Source organism: Grampus griseus (assembly GCF_964374135.1).
Source record: "Grampus griseus genome assembly, chromosome: 2".
NCBI classification, from domain to species: Eukaryota; Metazoa; Chordata; class Mammalia; order Artiodactyla; family Delphinidae; genus Grampus; species Grampus griseus.
This window is the reverse complement of record NC_139018.1, coordinates 144860931-144880219: the sequence shown is the minus strand read 5'-3', so window position 1 is coordinate 144880219 and position 19289 is coordinate 144860931. Positions and strand designations below refer to the sequence as shown.

Sequence of the window (19289 nt, the reverse complement as noted above, 5' to 3'; positions counted from 1 at the left end):
GGCGGGGCCGGGCGGGAGTGGGGGGGCGGGGGGAGGAGGCGGGAGGCGGGGGGAGGAGGCGGGAGGCGGGGGGAGGAGGCAGGAGGCGGCGGGACCCTGCAGGACTGCCCGGAGCGCCAGGCTCGTGGGAGTGGAGCACCTTCGACCTCCCGTCCTGGCCACATCACTCCCCTTTCTCCTTCTCTGCAAGGAAGGGCAGAGGAGAGTTGGGCCGCTCCGTGCGGCGGGGTCCTAGATCTGCCGGTCTGTCAGGACTGGCAGGCACTATGGGCGAGGGTGGTGCCTGTCCCCACCCCAGAGCCCCCATCTCCCATCCTCATTAATCACATTCCCCTGGTTGTCCCTTGAGCCTTGGGATGAACTTAAACTAGAGGAAGTAGATAGCAGTTTTTATGAGCTTGTTCCACCCCTAGCCCCACCCGCCCCCCAAGAAAGTCTAAAGTCTTTCTGCTGAGACAGTCCTATTAGTAGCTGTAGAGCCATTTTTTCTTTTTTGCAAATCTGAAAAAGGAAGAATATGATTTATAAGAGTCTGGGTGTGAGATAAATAAAACAATGAACATCTCCAATGAAGGAAACATGCACAGGGGTTGCTTCAAGGGAGAGGAGAGGATGATCAGACCTGCCTGCAGCACCCAGTGGGACCAGGTTCTTCACTTAGGTCATCACCCTGCCAAGTGGCAGGTTGTGGACCTGCCATTTTACAAATGGGGAAACTGAGGCTCCGAGAGTTGATGGTAACGTTCCCAGTAAGCGTGCAGAGGGAGTCTGAACCCAGGTTTGACCTACTGCACTTGCTCACCCTGCTCCTTTGCAGCCCGAGGCATTTCGGTGTGGTCAGAGCCTGTTAGGGCTGGCCTGTCAGATCTGAGCTGTCTTATGTCTCCCTCCCTCAGACAGGAGGAAACCTAGTTCTCACCCAGACTCTGCCTGTGAGGCTCCTGGGGAAGCAGATTCCTGGAGTTCTGTCTTGGGATTTGACTAGCAGGTCTGGGTATGGCTCTGGAATCGGCACTTACAGGGCTTCAGGGTGACCTCTCAGGGTGGGCCCTGAATCTGCATGAAGGTTAGCAGTGCCAGCAGACACTGTCTTTTCAGATAAAGCAGATCTTTGTCAGTTTATAAATCAGCCCCTGTCTGGATGCCCCTTGGGTGTGCTTTGAGGCAAATGTCTGAGAAAAGACCCTGCATGGTTGCTATTTGGAAAGTTAAGTCCCTGGCTTTGGGATAAAGGTGTCCAGCCTCTGTGATGGCCTATCCTTCAGGTGTGCAGGAACCACCTCATCTTTCTGCCCATCTGAGCCACCTGGAGAGTGGCAGGACCGAAGGCCCTAGTATTAGACCTCAGACCCCAAACTCATTCCCTGTGCTGGGTCTCCAGTGACCCTCCTTTGTGGTTCATTCCAAAAGGCCTGAGATATGAAAGGCACTGGCCTGGTCAGTTATAGACTAATGTTTGGTTCTAGTCCTACTACAGATTCACCATGTGACCTAAGCCAGTGGTTCGCCCCCACAGGACCTCAGTTTCCTCATCTGCAGAATGGGAGTAGGTTAATGCCTACCAGAGTGGTTAAACATAGTTTTACAGTTTAGTTATAGGTAAAACACTGGACCCAAGCACGGCACCGTAAGAGTGACTCACCCCAAATACGGGCTCAGCCTTGGGCTCTCTCTCCATCGTTTGCTCCCTGCAACCACTTTCTTGGTGAGTTCATCTACTCCTATGGCTCCAGCCGGGCGTCACCTCTGTGAGGGTTTCTTTGCGGTCTTGGTCCTCTGTATTCCCACAGAGGGGAGGTTGAGGACTGGTGCTGGACACAGAGTGCCGAGCCAGGAATGGTGGGCAGAATTCTAGTTTCCATCGCTCAGTTCTTTGATCGAACACAATCTACAGGCTGCTGGGCAGGGACTTTGCAGGTGGAATTAGGCTTCAAATCAGCTGATTTGGGGGGATTATCCTGTATTAGCTGAGAGGTCCTGATATAATCACAGTGGCCATTCAGAGCAGAAGAGGAAAGCGGGAGGCTCAGAGAGATGAGGCAGAGGGAGGTCAGAGCTCTTTGAACCACGAGAAGGACTCTACCCACCATGGCTGGCTTTGACGGGGACCCTGAGCCAAGGACTGTGAGTGGCCTCTGGAAGCTGAGAATGACCCCAGCCCACGGCCAGTAAGGAAACGGAGACCTCAACCCCACAACCACATGGAGCTGAATTCCGCCAACGACCTCAATCAGCTTGGAAGCAGATTCGTCCTGCGGCATCCGCCGGAAAGGAAGGCAGGCTTGCTGACCCCTTGCTTTCAGCTGTGTGAGACCTGGAGCAGAGGAACCAGCCAAATCCACGTGGACTTTTTTTTTTTTTCGGGCACACCACGTGGCAAACAGGATCTTAGCTCCCCGAGCAGGGGACGAACCTGTGCCCCCTGCAGTGGAAGCATGGGGGTCTTAACAGCTGGACTGCCGGGCAAGTCCCTCCACGTGGACTTCCGACCTCTCTACCTGTGAGGTAATAGATTTGCATTGTTTTAAGCCTCTTAAGTTTGTAGTAATCTGGTCGGCAGCAATAGCAAACCAGTACATCAGGTGAGATGCTCGAGCTGACTGGTGTCTCTGGTGATAGAGGGCCGGGCCTGGTCTCGGGCTCCTGTGCCCCATTTTTGCACTTCTGGAGTCTGGGGAGGGCAAGAGGGGAGAGCAGGTCTTATCCTCCACACCCAGGAGTCATTATCTCCTCTAGGGATGTGTTAGACTCAGTGCCGAGCGCTTTCCATGAATGAACTTTCTTAATTCTATTGATGTTTTCCCCCGTGACATAGATGAGGTGACTGAGACACTTAAGTAACTCATCTGTGTTCCCACAACTAATCAGTAAGAGAGCTGGGGTTTGAACCCCTGGCTAACTGAGTCCAGAGTTCTCCACAGGAGTGGGCAGCTGCTCCACGGAAGCAGGTGAATGAAGCTGAGCCTGGAGGCCTGCCTGCCTTCCTGATTGTCCAGGCCTAGAGTTCCCTGACACATCAGCAGAACTCAGGCATCCAACCAACCCCAACCGCAGCTCCTGGAATCCTCAGTCAGCACCTCCTTCTTACTGTTCTAGGAATTATTGCCCACCCCACCTCCACTGATCCTTTTTCTTTAGGCCAAATCTGCTGGTCATTCCCCTCTTCCCCTCAGAACGTTATCCCCTCCCCAGCTATTACCTACGGATTTAACTGGTTTCCCAGATCACTTGTCAGAGTCAGCATCCCGGCAGGAAAACTGGGCCCCTCACCAGACTTATTTTATTTCTGCCCTCTACCTCTAGCATCTTGTAATAATAATAATAATTGCCGTAATAATGTAAAATTTACAATAACTACCATTTACAGGGATTTTGTTCTTTAATGCTCATAACAGCCCTGTGAAGGTTCTTTGAGAATGCACACAGCCACGTTCTTGATAAAGAAATTAGATTTGGAGAAGTTAAGTAGGTCTGCTGGTAGGTGATGGAGCTCTTTTCACACCCACATGCTGATTTTACATAGTAGGTAAGCAGAGGTCTGGTTAAGTGGTTTGGGTGGATGACGGTCTGTAAGGATGCAGAAGTGGATGAATGGATGGAAGTAGGGATGGATGGATATACGGGAAAATGGCTTTATGGTTGAAAGACTAAATGGATGCTTGGTTGGAAAGAAGGAAGGATGGATGGATGGATGGATGAATGGGATGGATGGGTGGGGGCTTCCCTGGTGGCGCAGTGGTTGAGTCCACCTGCCGATGCAGGGGACACGGGTTCGCGCCCCGGTCCGGGAGGATCCCACATGCCGCGGAGCGGCTGGGCCCGTGAGCCGTGGCTGCTGGGCCTGCGTGTCCAGAGCCTGTGCTCCGCAACGGGAGAGGCCACAACAGTGAGAGGCCAGCGTACCGCAAAAAAATAATCATAATCATAATCATAATAATTAAAAAAAAATAAATGGAGGCAGGGTCAGAAGAAGCCTCACTGACGGATGGATGGATGGATTGGATGGATAGATGGGGATGGGTGGAAGGATGAATCAGTGGATATAGAGATGAGTGACCAGAGAGTTTGTAGAGTGGGAAAGGTAACGAATGCATGAGGTGTATGAGTCTGCATCAAAGAGCAACTTCGGTCGGATCGTAATATGAAGTTGGACCTCTTGCTAGCTCCGTTGCTGATGAGGAGACATCCTGTTTAGCTATCTTGATTATTTCCCTTGCCCTGAGTCAGAGAAGTCAGCCTGACAATGTCCTCCAACTGCATGAGAAGGCGTTGTTTGTCCCCTAAGAAGTCAGGGAACATGGGAACCACCACTGGTTTTGTTTTAAGCCCTGAAGATGCTGTATTCACATCCAAGAAAGTGTGAAGGCTTGCAGAAAAGTCCAGAAGCTGTGTTTCATTATGGCCAGGATTGGGGTGAAGCCAGTGAGGTTATGTTGAGCAAGTATAGGGTTTTATCCTGTCATTGTTTTGTTTCTTCATGTGTGATATTTTGTTCATCATAGGGTTTTGCATTAATTTTTGTTATTTTAAAATACTGCATTAAAATATTATGCAATAAAAATATCATGACTGAGTTTTTTGGCCCTCCCTTAAATGTTGCACCTGAGAGGGTATGTCTCATTTCTTTCACCCTCGTCCTGGCCCTATGACAGAGCACCAGTTTCTGGACTTTTCTGTAAGCCCCTGTACTCCTGTGCAGGGGAAACTTATCCCTGTTCGGTTTGCTTCACTCTTGCATCTGCGGGAGGCAGGAACTCAGGGGCTGGAGCCCAGAGCGTGTCTGCCTCCAGGGCCTCCTTCAGTCACTTGTTGTTCACACATTCTCCCCGTCTACACTCCTTTGTTTTCACTTAAGACCTTCTATGATATATCCCTACTCTGTTTGCAGCGTCCACTGCCACTGCACTCCTCACCAGTCCACAGGTGAGCTCCCTGTTCTGGGCACAGCCCTACCTCCACCCCCCTCCTCCTGCCTTGTCCTCTTGCCTCCACAGAAACCTCCTCTTCCTGATCTCCTGAATTAATCATCTGCATCACACACTGTTATGCTTCATCCTCTACTATTTTGGAGAGTGTTCTGCAGAGCTCGTTGATTTTCAGCAAGTTTGCACCCTTTTGGCCATTAGTCTGAGTGGTCAGTACTCATGCCATACTGGTGGTTAAATATTTTGAAAATCAGGTTTCCTGTATCTTGCCCTCCTCTGTGAAATGGAGGTAAAAATACCCAGGAGCTCGAGCTCAGACACAGAGCCTGACACGCTGCAAGTTGGACAGAAACGGTAGCAGTAGCAGTCGCTGTTGTTATTTATTGAGTCAGACGATAAAACGCTGGTGGCTTTAAAGGTGATATGTGAGGGGCTTTGGATCCTGGCTGAGAGAGGTTTGCAGGTGCTGTACTCCCCTCCTGATGAGGTTTCCGGGTGCCGTGAGAGGGCTGGAGAGAAGCAAGAATGGGTGTACGGGTTTGTGGGTGGACACGAGGCTTGGCGGGAACCAAAGAGAAAGCACAGCAGTTGGGGCCGTGGGGAGGCTCCAGAGCTGGAAGGCGAGCAGCCGGTTTGCCAGGACCCTGTCCTGTGTGAGCAGGACATACCTGACTTCCCTTGCCGGCAATAAGAAATGGGCCTGGACTGTCTCTGGGCCACGAGTCACTTGATCTGAGTGTGGGTAGTAATTGCACACTGAACATACATTATGGCGTATGCTGTGATCAGTGCCGATAAGGGGCTGTCTGAATGAAAATAGAGTCAGGTTGGGCCAGAGGGAGTCTGTCTGATTTCACCATCAAGCCCTGCTGTGGTACCTCTGGTGACTCCCCGGCCAGCCACTCAGGGACCCCGGCAGGCCCCTCCCACCTGCCACCTGCCTGGTCCCCTCTCTCCCTGGACGCCTCACCAGACTTGCTCAGCCATCGCTCGGACTGTCCCTCATCTGAGACACCCAGGCCCCCCACTCTTTGCTCAGCTAGAAACCTTGGGTTTCTAGCCCTTCAAGGCCCAGTTTGGGACAGTGCCTCTAAGAAGCTCTCTCTGAACAACCCCCTGCCCCCCTTTCTTTTTTTACTGTTTTTTTTTTTATTTCAAATGAAGTGAAATCAATATAGTATACAACTAACCATTTTAAAACATATAATTCAGAGTTATCCCGTTAACTGATATAATTTCTGATCATATCTGGAGCACTTTTTAATGAGCAGACAGTTACATTCAGTTCTTTCTGTCTTTTTTTTTTCTTTTGAGGTGAAATTCACATAACATGAATTAACTATTTTATTTATTTTTATTTTTTAATTTTTGGCCACACCACGTGGAATGCAGGATCTTAGTTCCCCAACCAGGGATGGAACCCGTGGCCCCTGCGGTGGAAGCGTGGAGTCTTAACCACTGGACCACCAGGGAAGTCCCATGAATTAACCATTTTAAAGTGTAGAATTCAGAGACATTTAATACCTACACAACACTGTGCAACATTGTGCAGTACCTCTCTCTAGTTTCAAAACTTTTTTTTTTTTTTGCGGTACGCGGGCCTCTCACCGTTGTGGCCTCTCCCGTTGCAGAGCACAGGCTCCGGACGCGCAGGCTCAGCGGCCATGGCTCAAGGGCTCAGTCGCTCCGTGGCATGTGGGATCTTCCCAGACCAGGGCACAAACCTGTGTCCCCTGCATCGGCAGGCGGACTCTCAACCACTGCGCCACCAGGGAAGCCCCACGCCAGATCTTTAGTTGCTGGTACGTGGGATCTTTTAGTTGTGGCATGTGGGATCTAGTTCCCTGACCAGGGATAGAACCCGGGCCTCCTGCATTGGGAGCACAGAGTCTTAACCACCAGGGAAGTCCCAAGGCAGGGACCTTGACTGCATTGTTCATGGCTAAGTCCACAGTGCCTAAGATGACCTGAAACAGTCAGGGCTCTACAGATAGCTCATGGTTAGCAAGTGCTTGTCCCGTGCTCATCACCTCAGGGTAGCAGCTTGTAGCAGCACACTGAATCCTCCCAGCAACCTTAACTGCTTTTCTGTGTCTGAAGAAAACAAGCAGTCATGGAGCCTGTTGGCTGCAGCTCCCAGGGAAAAGGGTCTTGCCTCCCAGCGGGCCTCATGCCCGTCACTGAGGGTCGTGTTCTGGGCCCACCCTTCATGGGTGGTTGTGAGGAGGGGTCTGGGGAGGACCAGGGTGCCTTCCCTGGGGCCACGCCTATACTAGCTCTTCCCCAAACAAGTGTATTCTTTCATGCTTCTGGGATTTCGCTGGTCTCCCTGCCCGGCATGTCCTCCCCGCCACCTTCTTCTGGAAAATCATCCCTACTTATCCCACACCATCTTTACACCTCTGTAGAGCTTTTTCCAATCCCCCCACCACTGTCCTTTCCTCCGTGGTGTCCCCAAGGCACTTCCTGCACCATCCCGTGACAGCGTGGCTCAAACGGTCTCTCTAGTAGCTTAAAGGTGGCTGCACATTCTTTGTGGCTCTTCCCATCAAGAGGAGGTGCTTGATTCTCTTCCCCTTGTGACCAGGCTGGCCTTGGTGACGTGCTTGTCCAATAGAACACTGTGGGTGTGGTGTTCTGGGAATTCTGAGCCTAGGTCAGAAGAAGCCTTGCAGCTTCTGCCTGAGTCTCTAGGAAGGCTGCTCTTCAGACCCAGCTGCCATACTGTGAGAAGCCCAAGCCACGTGGAGAGGACGCTCCGGTTGACAGCCCCAGCTCAGCCCCCAGCTAAGGGAGAGCACCATCTTGGACACCCCGTCCAGTCGAGCCTTCAGATGACTCCAGCCTCACCTGCTCTGTGACCGGCACCTCACAAGGGACTCCAAGCAAGAACCACCAGCTGGGCCCAGTCAACTCACAGAACTGTGAAAGATTGTTTTCAGCCATCACATTAAGTTTTGGAGGTATTTGTTCCTGCTGCAATAGAGAACATCAACAGTCTCCCTCATCAGATTCTGAGTACCCCCCAAAAGCAGGGATTCTGCCCGTATCGCTCCAGATCTCTGGTCTGAGCCCAGGGCCTGATAAGGACCAAGTGCTCAGCAAATATCCCTTGCGTGAATCAATGAAACCCGTCAAAATTCCGCCGTTCACCCTGAGATAGAATAGATTTATTAGCAAGAGGTAATCAGGAAACATATATTTTTACAAAAATGGAAATTTCTTTTTTTTTCCAAACAAGCTGTAAGTTGAAATATTGTAGGACTTGAAATAGAATTCTCATACCACTAGGTATTGCTTACAGCAAAAGTTGTCTGTTTGTCAGAGTGGAGCATGCCTGCCACTTCAGAGTTAACCTGTGTTTTCTATACTGTACAATGTAAAAAATAGATGGTAATATTCACAGAATAAGCACTACGGTACTATATTCCTGCTAGAAGGCATTTAGACAGGACTACAGTATATGCAATAAAAACACTTGGTTATTGATTTCCTAATTCTACAGTGTGGTACTATTTTTTTCACAAGGCATACAGACTTGGAGCAACTCAACGTAAGCTTGTAGTGACCGTTAGGCAGCTCATAGAGGAAAAGTGACATTTTTGTGTGTTCCCGACTCGCAGTGAATGCTGGGCAGCCGTCGGCAGAAGTCGACATGACTTTGTGTCGTGATTCTGTTTTCCTCAGGAAGTTCCAGGGCCTTGTCCAGGGTTATCGAGACTGCTAGTCACGCTACCTGGTTTTATTCTCAGAGCCAGGAGCGACGTAGTGCCTGAACGAGGTGGTGGCCTCAGTGTCGCAGGGCGTGGTTCTCAGCGGACAGGACTCCTTTCCCTCCAGGTCACTGAGAGACATGGAGTTTTGAGACCTGCGATTTTGGCTGAAAAAGCTGCTTTGGAAATTGGCATCACCGTCAGCGGGAAGATTTGTCGATGACTGGACTTCAGGGTACGGTTCCCCCTCCCGCCTCCCCCCTACCCCCCACCCTGTTATAACAGCTACATGGAACATGCCAGAGGATGCTGTGTGGCCAGCTCAACCCAGGGGCCTAGGCTGGGGACGGACAGAAGCAGGACTGGTGCCAAAGATTCGTGTATGCACGGATTCTGTTTTCCCTTTGGGGGAAAGTGAGGGGCTGGGAAGAACAGACTAAGAGTACAGTTGTTTCAAAGAAACAGGCACTGCAGGAAACGAGGGATGGGGTGCGTGGACCAAGTCCTAACCGGTGCAGAGATTCATATTTTGGTTCTACAGGAATCTAAGAACAAGAACGGATTTGTATTCTTGGAGAAGCACATACTAAAGAAGAAAACCCAGAGAAACCAAACGACTATGTACAGTATCATATAGCATGTGTCCATGGCGGTGGGCTGGGTACAGCTTCAGGTGGGGAGTTTTGGTTCTATTCGGAGAGAACACTTGTAGAGACTTTCTTCGTCCATTACAAAAGATTGGTCCAGTAAATATTGGGTTACCTGAGAAAAGGAAAAGAGAAAAAGGAATGGCAGGGCGATGGGACCTCCATAATACTACGTGGACGTCGGGTGTCTCCCGGGAATCAGGCACTAGGGTGGAGGCGGGGAGGGGTGTCAGGCTTGCACATGAGGCAAAGATGCATTAAGCAGTGTTGTTTCTTAGTATTATTTTTTGCCTTTTTTGTCTTCACAGTAATATAAAATCACATATAGTCAAAATTACTCTTGACCACCGTTTCTTTGGTTGAACATTAGGTGAAATATTTGGGGCTCATATTAAAAAAACATCTCTATCTACATATCTAAAACGTTAATTGTAGCATCTAGGTAGTGGATGTACGGGTGTTCACAATTCTTTCAATGTTTCTGTATGTTGGAAAAACGTAGTTAAACACCAGGTTTTGTAATACCGAGAGAGATTCACCCGAGAGAAGACAGTGGAAACTGAAGCCGTCTAAGGAGGCTTTCGTCTCATGAGGCTCACTCCAGGGCAAAATCTCAGAGTGGAAAATCAGGAACAGTCACCTCGTGGACTCAATCACTCTCCTTCCTCCTCCCTCCCCACCTCACACTGCTCTCAAGTGTTTTGCTGGATTCCTGTGTGTTCAGTGTACGATGAGAGATCAGAGCCCAGATCTCATAGGCAAACCCCACCCGCCCTTCGAAAAGCATCTTCCCAGGCTCATTGACTTGTCAGTTGTTTGGAGCCGGAGGTTCATGTTTTTCCACAGAAACTCAGAGCAGAAAGAAGAAAACACATTATATTTCTTAGCACGTAATTGGGAATCATCTGAGCTGCTTGAGAAAAATCAAGTCTTTGTTGCGAGCGTCTTTGCTAATGGACCCTCTGCTACTGTGAGGGACGGAACCGGCTTCCTGCGACGCTGATCACCAGTCACAGATGAAATGATTATTGTGTCTGATGAGTGGCTCTCGCCCAGCACCTCTAGGAAGACAATCTCAGCTACCACGGTCTAGATTAACTCATAGCCACTGATAAAGATGTGGCGATTTTATAGCCATGTGAAATAGACCAGACTTTTATAAATAGCTAGCAGCTTCCTGTGAACAGCCCTTTCTAGAGCACAAAATCTCAACCCTCCCAAACACTCTGGGAATCAGCAGACTGGTTAGTTAGTTTCCTCCGTCATGAGCATCTGTTTCCCTAAAAATTTTGCTTTAGCGGGAGACTGGCAGCAAATCCCACCACTGCAAAGCTGTTAAGGAAAAGAGTCTGAAGGGCAGTAACATGTATTTGTATTGCATATGGAGCTCGAGGGCTAGTTTAAGAAGGGGCCAAGGCCTAATACAGTGCCTGGCACACAGTACATGCTCAGTAAATACTTGAGCGAATGAGCGAACAAGGAAAAAGTGGCACCATTGGTTCACCCACTGATTTTTCTTCTCTTTGTGGCTGTCAGCTATAAGACAGATAGTGAGTTCTCGGAACATGGCAGGAACAGGGCAAGTCTATCACAAAGGAAGGTAGAAGGGAAAAGTACTAAGAGCTTGATTTTCTGGTATGTTCAGGAGTGTGTCTGGAGCTGGATATCTTTTGTGAACTTCAAACTAGGAGGTTAAGAAGCTGGATGGAAAGCAAGTACATCTCTGGGCAGCGTAAAAAAGTCATAGGATTCGGAGCCAGAGTCTGGATTAGCAAGTCCCAGTTATTTTAACTGTAAAATGGGGCTAACGGCACAGGGTTTGAGTAGTGAAATGAGACTAACATGCCAACCTCTCTCCATACAGCCCCACCACCTTTTAAAAAATGCGTATTAATCCAGTCCTGTAAGCTCCTTTCAGGGCTTCCCACTCTCCTTAGGACACGGCTCCAGATCCTTCTAGAAGCCCACAGTCTCACCTGGTTCAGGCTTGTCTGAGGCTACTCATAGCTGCTGTCTGCGGTCTCTGTGCTTCTCAGATGGGCCCTGTCCCCCAACCCCAGTACAGGCCCCTGGATTCACACTCTCACAGCACCCTCTGATTCCCGAATGTACAAGGTGTTTTCTCCCCCACCTTGCCTATAGCAACAAAAGACTGAAACAACCTAAATGTCCATCAGTATAGAGGATCGAATAAATACCTGAATTTCTCTGCAGCCGTAAGGAAGAAGGAGAATGCCTCTGCCTCAACAGGAAATATCTCCAAGATATGTTATTAAGGGAAAAAAGAATGATGCTGGAGCAATGTATAGTATGCTACAGTATACATTATAGTAAAAAAAAAGTTGGGGTGTGTTTGCATACACACACAAAAAATGGATGATACGGTTGGCTTTGGGAGGGGAACTTGGAGGCTGGGGGACTTTTTGCTGTGTGCCCTTTCTAGCTGTGAATTTTGAAACTGGTGAGCAGTTCGAAAAGATGTGATAAACACTGCCTCTCCTGCCTCAGGGGAGGTCAGACATGATTATAAACCATCCCATGGCAGGTAAAAATCAGACAGGAGCTGAAAGATTAGCACAAGCGCAGTCCAAAGGAGGGGGAACTCGGGGCGGGTCAGGGGACAGGGGACAAGAAGGGTTTCCTAAAAGAGAGGGCCCAGGGAACTCCGGGGCAGAAAGTGGTTGGGTGTGGAGCGGAAAAGGCAGGGAGGAAGGCAGTGCAGCCAGAGCCCTTGTGAAAAAGCGGAAGTGACCGAAAAAGCTGCCGGCTTACCTTTGCCTGGTGCTCTATCTTGTACGCAGTTTGTTGAAACTGGCGAATCTCTCGGATGATATGGGATATCTGCGGGAAGGAAGGAGGGGTTTGGAAGACAGTTTTCTCTTAGTACCCCCTCCCCCAACCCCCCCTCCCCCCAACCCATGCCACACAACAGAAGGGACATCCACAGACATGTCTGCAGTCAGTCTCTTAATTCACCTCCTGGGAGACCCCACTGAGGCAGCGAGAGTTTCTTTAAACCAGACACCTGCCTCAAAGGCTGACACTTGGTAAGAATCTATACATCTACAGGTTACAAGTTATGATATAGAGTATTTGTCCTTCTCTGACTTATTTCACTAAGTATAATACCCTCTAGGTCCATCCACGTTGTTGCAAATGGCAGAATTTCATGCAATTGATTTATTTATTGAACTATAGTTGATGTACAATATTATATGTTACCAGGTGCACAATATAGTGATTCACAATTTTTGAAGGTTATACTCCACTTATAGCTGTTATAAAATATTGGCTATATTCCCCGTGTTGTACAACATAACCTTGTATCTTATTTTATACATAATATTGGGTTGGCGAAAAAGTTCGTTAGGTTTCAAGTAAAGACACATTTTTCATTTTTACCAAGAACTTTACTGAACAACGTATTCAGTAACCGAACGAACTTTTTGGCCAAAGCAATAGTTTGTACCTCTTAGAATTTCCTTCTTTTTTATGGCTGAATAACATTCCTCTTTCTCCATGTGTGTGTGTGTGTGTGTGTGTGTGTGTGTGTGTGTGTGTGTGTATACACCACATCTTCTTTATGCAGTCACATAATCTATAAAAATACTGCATTACTATGTCATATACCTGAAACTATCACAATATTGTAAAGGAACTATACTTCAATAAAAAAGATGCATATTCTGAAAGGTAAAAAGTGTATTTAGTAGGGTCACATGATAGATGATGAAGAAAGAATTGTTTTAAAGACTCAGAGATAATACAGTAAAAGAAAATTACCCATCATTTTCTCTGAGTAATGAAAATAAATGAGTGATTTTTGTTGCTAAAAAAAAAAAAGAATCTATAGGTTAATTATACTATGTGATTAAGAGAAAAACATATCATTTGATCAGTGGTGCTGGCTTATCCAACATCCTAAAACAGCCCCCCTCAATTCCAGCAACAGCTAAAGGCCTCTGCCACTTTCTACGTGCCCACCACGTGCAAGACCACACCAAGGAGCTCCCCCATCCTGTTCCCAGGTCAGTGCTGCCAACTTGCCTTTGACAGAGAAACCTTACCTATTGAACAAAATCTCAGGAGGAACCCCATGACACAGAACCGATACAAATAGAGGCTCTCTAGTTGGAGTGAGAAGACGAGAAGGTTGGCTGGAAAGCAGGCTCCCTGCTGGAAGGATCCTCATCTCCCCTCTCAGGGTCTAGACTCCTCTGGGGAAACTGGAAACCTACTTGCTTAGGAGGTGCTGCAGAAATGACTTTGCTGCGGCCACATAACGCAAGTGCTTATCTGAACAGTAATGGATGGGGTGCGAATAAAGGGGCAGGCTTTGGAGTCTGACAGACTTGGGCCCCAGACCCGGCTCTGCCTTTTCCTTAGGGGTGACCTTGGGCTGGTCATTGATGACTCCAAGCCTCAGCCTGCTCACCTATAAGGTGGAGAATAATAAGAGCACCCACCCCTCAGACTGTGGGCGTTAAAGGAGGAGATGCAGGTAGAGCTGGCTCCGGGCCTGCCAGATGCTAGCTGCTCGTTTGAGGAAGTGACTGTTCTTACTGGAGAAGCTGGGTTCAGGCTCCCCAGTGCGTGTGCCGTGTCCAGTCGGCCAGGACTGCCGGGCACAGCTCGGGTGAGCCCGGGGCTTGGGTCTGGGTTTTGATGTTCCCCCCACCCCTGCCCCGCTCTGCTGTGGGGAACGCACCATTCTCATCTTGGAGAAGTTGACCAGGCCGTCCTCCGTGTAGTTGGGCGTCCCCTCTTCGATGAAGGCCAGGTCAGTGAGGTACATCCCCAGGTAAGGGACACAGGGTGGGTCACAACTTTGAAGCAAATGGCGTTAACAGAAGTTTTTCACTTAAAAGCTCGAGCCTCTACCAAGAACAGAACACCCCGCATGCATCTCTCGCTTTGCTGGAGGGAAAGGGATTTCTATTCGCCGAGAGTCATAGCAGCTCTTGGGGCTCGGACTGCCAGCTGGGTGTGAGGGTCAGTCCTCCGGGGTGGTGGGGGTGACATGGTGCCTGCTGGGGCCTGGGGCGTCTCAATCAATCACCCCTCCCACCCCAAGCCAGAAGGCCCTCCTCTACCTCTCCGCTCTCCCTCCCAGATGGAGCCCTGGGGCTTGGCCGCCAGCCCCCTCCCAGCTCGCCTTTCCTTTCTGTCTCTCCCCTGAAACTCTCCATCCCGATCCCGCCCTAGAATCACATCCTGGGGGGCTTCACAGCACCGTGCCCTTTCCTGCCAGTCACCACCAGCCACCCCACCGAGCCCCTTGTCTCTTTCTTTCCCCAAGACTTCTCTCCCTTTACTTCTTCCCCACTGGGATCTCTGCCCACCCAAGCACTGGGCTGCCAGCTCAGGGAACCCTTGCCCTCTGAGATCACCATCCTGGATTCGGCTTCTGGGCGGGGGCGCTGGGTGAGACGGCTCCCAGGACCGGTGGCTCCTGGGGGATGGCTTTCGTGGGGATGGTACTCAGCAGTATGGGCCGGACCTCTCTGATCTGTGGCTCTGAAGCAGGGGCTTCTGTTACTGTTCCTGCACAACTTGTTCTGGTGCCTCTGGGTGGGGTGCTAGGTTAAGGGGGTGACTCTGTGATGGGTCCAGTGGTCACTCTCCTCTGGCAGAGCTCCAGATAGTTCACCCAGGGGACTCCTCAAACAGTATTCCGGAGCCTTCTCTCAGCTCAGCACACAGGTACAGGGACCCGCCTTTCTAGCCCATCTCACCTTTGTCTCCTTGTGACAGTCCTGCCACTCCAGAGGAAGGGGAGGCAGGGAGGATGGTAGAGCAAGAACAGAAACCTGGCCTCTGTCCCTTGCCTGCTTGCTGTGTGACCCTAGGCCAGTTCTTTCCCTCTCTGGTCCTCAGGTTCCCCTCGTACCAGAGAACTGATGTTAGCTAAGACAAGTTTAAGTGATTTGAGAGTTGATTTTAGGTGATGCCCAGACACTGTTTAAATAAATTGATTCATATGATAAGAAACATTAGATTTTCACTCCCACCCCCGCCCCACTGCTCAAGGAGAGAGCTCATTTGGTGACAGCATAGCTTTGACACTTTCTAACACGTGCCGTTTTCCTCTTTTTTTCTTTTTGAACAAATAGTAACAGGTCTCACTCAGGAAACACCAGGATCTGGCCAGAATTTAATAATATTATTTTGATTTCACTGTATTTATTTTTTATGGTAACCTGTGTATTTATGGCAAATATGCTGGTTTCCCATTTGCTGTATAGAGTTTTCCTTCTTATTTAAATGTATTTCTGGGAAATAGTGAGTTAATTTAAAGGAGACCATTAAGTAAATGCAAATATAGCTGACACATGGATACGGCAAAGTCTTGAAGGAGGTGGATGCTTGGAGTTTGGGAAACAGTGAGCAGGAGAAATGTTTTTTGAACTGTCGGTCTTCACCCTTTCATGGGTGTTAAAACCAATTTGGTGAGTGTTGACCAGATTTTTTTTAAATTAAAAAAAAGAGAGAATAGATGATATCTGGGTTCATTTCATGGACTAAAATTGCTTTGTGAAATTTTTGTTGCTGTTATGCATATATGCATTTGTATATAGGGTCACACTGTCAAATGCAATTTTTTTTTTTTTTTTACTGTGAGTTGTGAAAAAGAAAAAAAAGCAAGAATCATACTGGTCACTGGCAGACCTCTCTGGGTCCTTCTGGCCATTATAGTCCATGACTTCTACATGCCTGGCTTTTCACTTCCTTTCCGTCAAACTCCAAGTCTGGAGCACAGGCTGGTGGATCTGACGGAGAAAGAGTTCAAAGGTCTGAGCAGCCGCTCTGGAGCTGGACGGCTGAGGCATTGTGCTGACCGGCAGGTTCTGGGGGGCGCCGCGCTCCCCCTGCCCTTAATGGGAACCAGGTAGCCCGCAGAGCTCAAAGGACCTCTTATCTCAGATAGAGGCAGAAGGGGAGACTGGGTGCTGCTCACTGCCTGTGAATGACTGAAGGACGCAGGGTGTTTCCGGATGCCTCACAGGGGCTCTGACCACCCAGACCAGTGAAAAAAGTCTGGGAGTCCTTTGGTCTCCCAGGGAGGTGGATCTCCCTGAGGTGTTTACTGGGGTTTCTGATCCAGTTGTGGAAAGGTGATGGACGGGCAATTTAGTCACGGCAAGTGGCACTGCCAGCCCCAGCACCAAACTCTGTTCCTGTTTCCTACCTTCACGGTGAGGGGTCCAGGGAACACCACTCTTAATTCAACCATGTACACACACACATGCACACACACGCACACCCAACCAACCCAAATCCAGAGCCACGTAGGTAAATATATGGGGCTGTCGGAGTGGCCAGTGTAGGGGGCGGTGGGGACAGGTGTGGGGCACACGGGGCTGGTGGAGGGCCCCCAAAAGGCCCCACTGCATGGAGACAGACCGTGCTGAGCATCTGAGCGAGCAGGGGAGCACGGTAGGGGCTTCGTGTAGACAAAACACCCAACCTATGGCTAGCTCTGAACTTTCCGTGTGGGCATCTGGCCCCTGTCAGGAGGGATCCAGCCTTGCCCTGGATCAGGGCGGGGCCAACAAGGCTGAAACTGTGTGTGGGGGAGCGCTTCCTCTTTCGGCAGAGCCCCGCCATGCCTGTGTCTGACGTTTCAGGGAGAGAAAGAAAAGTGCCCCGTCCCCCATCCTAAAAGCTGCTCCTGGCGTTCCGGGCAGGCCTAGACGGGGTGACACCTGACAGCTGGATCTTGTCTGTGGTTGTTTGGGGCCCCCGCACTTGATGTTTCTACCAAGAAATTCCTGCTGATGTCAAGGGGGATGAAAGAAATTAACTGGTACTGGCGACAAAGCGAGATGCAGCTGCCCGAGGGGCGCTCCACCTGACCCCAGGAAACGGGCGGTGACGGCACGGGTCAGCCCTCTCCTTCAGCCCGTCGCAGCCGTGGGACGGGCTGCCCTCCCTTACAGGTCTCAGTCTGGCATGGGGTGCAGGGAAATCAGGTACTCAGGTTATGGAAAAAAAAAATTTTTTTTTTCTTTTTTTTTTTTGGCAATGTGTGGGCAGTGTGGGTGGGACTCGGGGTCCAGTCTTGCTTTCTGCCTCCTGGATACTCCCTGCTCTGTTGTCTCATTAGCAAGAGACTGGGCTTTGCTCTGGGGCCACAGACAGAAAATAAAGATGGAGCCCCTGAGACTCTGGAACTCCAGGACTCTGGATCCATCATATCCACGTAGATAGACGGATGTTCCCCCCGTTTGGAGGTGGCTGCGTGGTGACCTGCTGGTCCGCTGGCAGACTCGCCCCTCCAGAGCTGTTCCCATCCTCCACTGACGGGAATAGACGGGAAGGGCTTTTATGGCAGCAGCTAGCAGTGAGAGCCCGGCCCCTGTGTTCCTTCCGTGGGCATCCTATTCAAGCTAAAGACAAAGGTGCAGATGAGCCCGTCAGAGACGGACGGGCAAAACTGGAACTGGCCCCCAAAGAGCTGGTGACCGCATTTTACTGCCGAACGTAGTTAGCCCTCAGCCACATGTTGTTGGCTGGAGCTGTGGGAAGGTTCTGGTCCCTGGGTGGCTGAGAGGAGGGGACAGTCTCATGGGTTGGACCAGGGTGTGGTTTGGGGAATGAGAAGGGTAGATAACGTTCATCTGGGGGCGCCCGGGCAGGGGACGGAAGCACTGTAGGTGGGCCAGGGGATATTTAAGAGAGTGGCTGGGGACGGGAGGCAGGATTTGGCGGTAAAGGGAAAAGGTCACGTGCTAGCCCGGCTGCTGGCACAGGCTGAATGATATAATGACAGGCGAAAAAGGATGCCCAAGACCTCATAATGGGTCTGAGGACTTACGCGGTGGGGTCCGTCACGGGCTCCTTGTCTGGGGGGGTCACCAGCTGTGCCCACCACCTCACTGCACTCCCTCCGGCCTGTCCCCTGCCTGGTGAGACGACCCCCAAACCCTGACACAACACCGCTCTAAGTATAAACCTTAGTGCCTCCGAAGAAAGAGTGCAGACTCGTTTGCCCCAATCTGTCCTTCCCCTGCCTGGCTTGGCCTATATCTCCATAAGGCAGGAACCCGGTTTGCATAAAGGTCTTAGCGCCCAGATGCCCAAAGGCCACCTCCGCCCCGTGTGGCAGGGAGCAGAGGCGTCTGGGAGAGGCACTTACATAGGCCCACGGGTAACCTGAAAGAGGGAAGACAGTCAGCATGGGGACTCGGACAGAATGGGGGACCACGGACGCAGTGGAGGCAGCGGCGGCGGTGGACGAGGAAGCCATGTGAAGGAGGCTGATGGAGCAGAGCACCCTGCGGGCGGACGGACAGGTTGGTGAATGCACGGGGGGGGCAGCTCCCCGCAAGCACAGTCCACGGGGGCTCCACAGAGCCCAGGCGGAGGAGAGACGGCCGGACAGCACAGATGGGTGGAACATCTGTCTGAGGACACAAATAAAGTGGAGATGGTCAAGGCAATGGCACACGGAGCCGGCACAAGGGACAGACCAGGTACGGCAGGAAGAAAACGAGAAAGGCAGACGGGGGCTGGCAGGGCAGGTGTGTGGTGTGTCAGAGCCACCGGTGAGGCTGGACGTGCTGGGTGGTCGCGGACTTCAGTGGCCTTGTACTGGCAGTGAGCACGTGATCCCTCGCGGAAGGGAGGAAAGGCATTCCCGGGCTCTATAAGGAGCCGGGACCCTAGGGGTCTCCCAGGGTCTCTCCAAAGTCCAGCAAGTAGCCAGCCAGGCAGGGAGAGAGAGGGTGAGGGCCAGCCCAACGGGGCACACGTTCAAGTGCCCGAGGGGAACACAGTGGCAGAGACTAGTGGAGAAACCCCAAGTGCGCGTCTAACCAGAGTGAGCAAACCCACGTTTCACGTGCGTACGTGGCCACAGCATGTACCAACGGGCCGAGTCACCGCTGCCCTGGGAGAGCTGGCCTGGACCCTCATGGGAGGTAACCTCGGGCAAACCGTGGAGCACTGGCCTGGGAGGCCAGCCTGGGTCGAGGCCCGGCTCTGTCACCATGGCCCCAAAT

General features: G+C 50.7%; 1 protein-coding gene across 4 annotated transcripts in view; it reads right to left on the bottom strand.

The window, feature by feature from the left end:
• Positions 1-9307: 9307 nt before the first annotated feature.
• Positions 9308-19289, bottom strand: part of RASGRF1 (Ras protein specific guanine nucleotide releasing factor 1) — a gene marked incomplete at both ends in the record, with an annotated part of 103349 nt that continues 93367 nt past the window's right edge. For all 4 annotated transcript variants that reach the window (XM_082647360.1, XM_082647362.1, XM_082647363.1 and 1 more), the window contains 3 exons: positions 9308-9400; positions 12058-12126; positions 13994-14111. In XM_082647360.1, coding sequence (XP_082503486.1) covers positions 9308-9400; positions 12058-12126; positions 13994-14111 — 280 coding nt within the window. The remainder of the gene's footprint in view (positions 9401-12057; positions 12127-13993; positions 14112-19289) is intronic.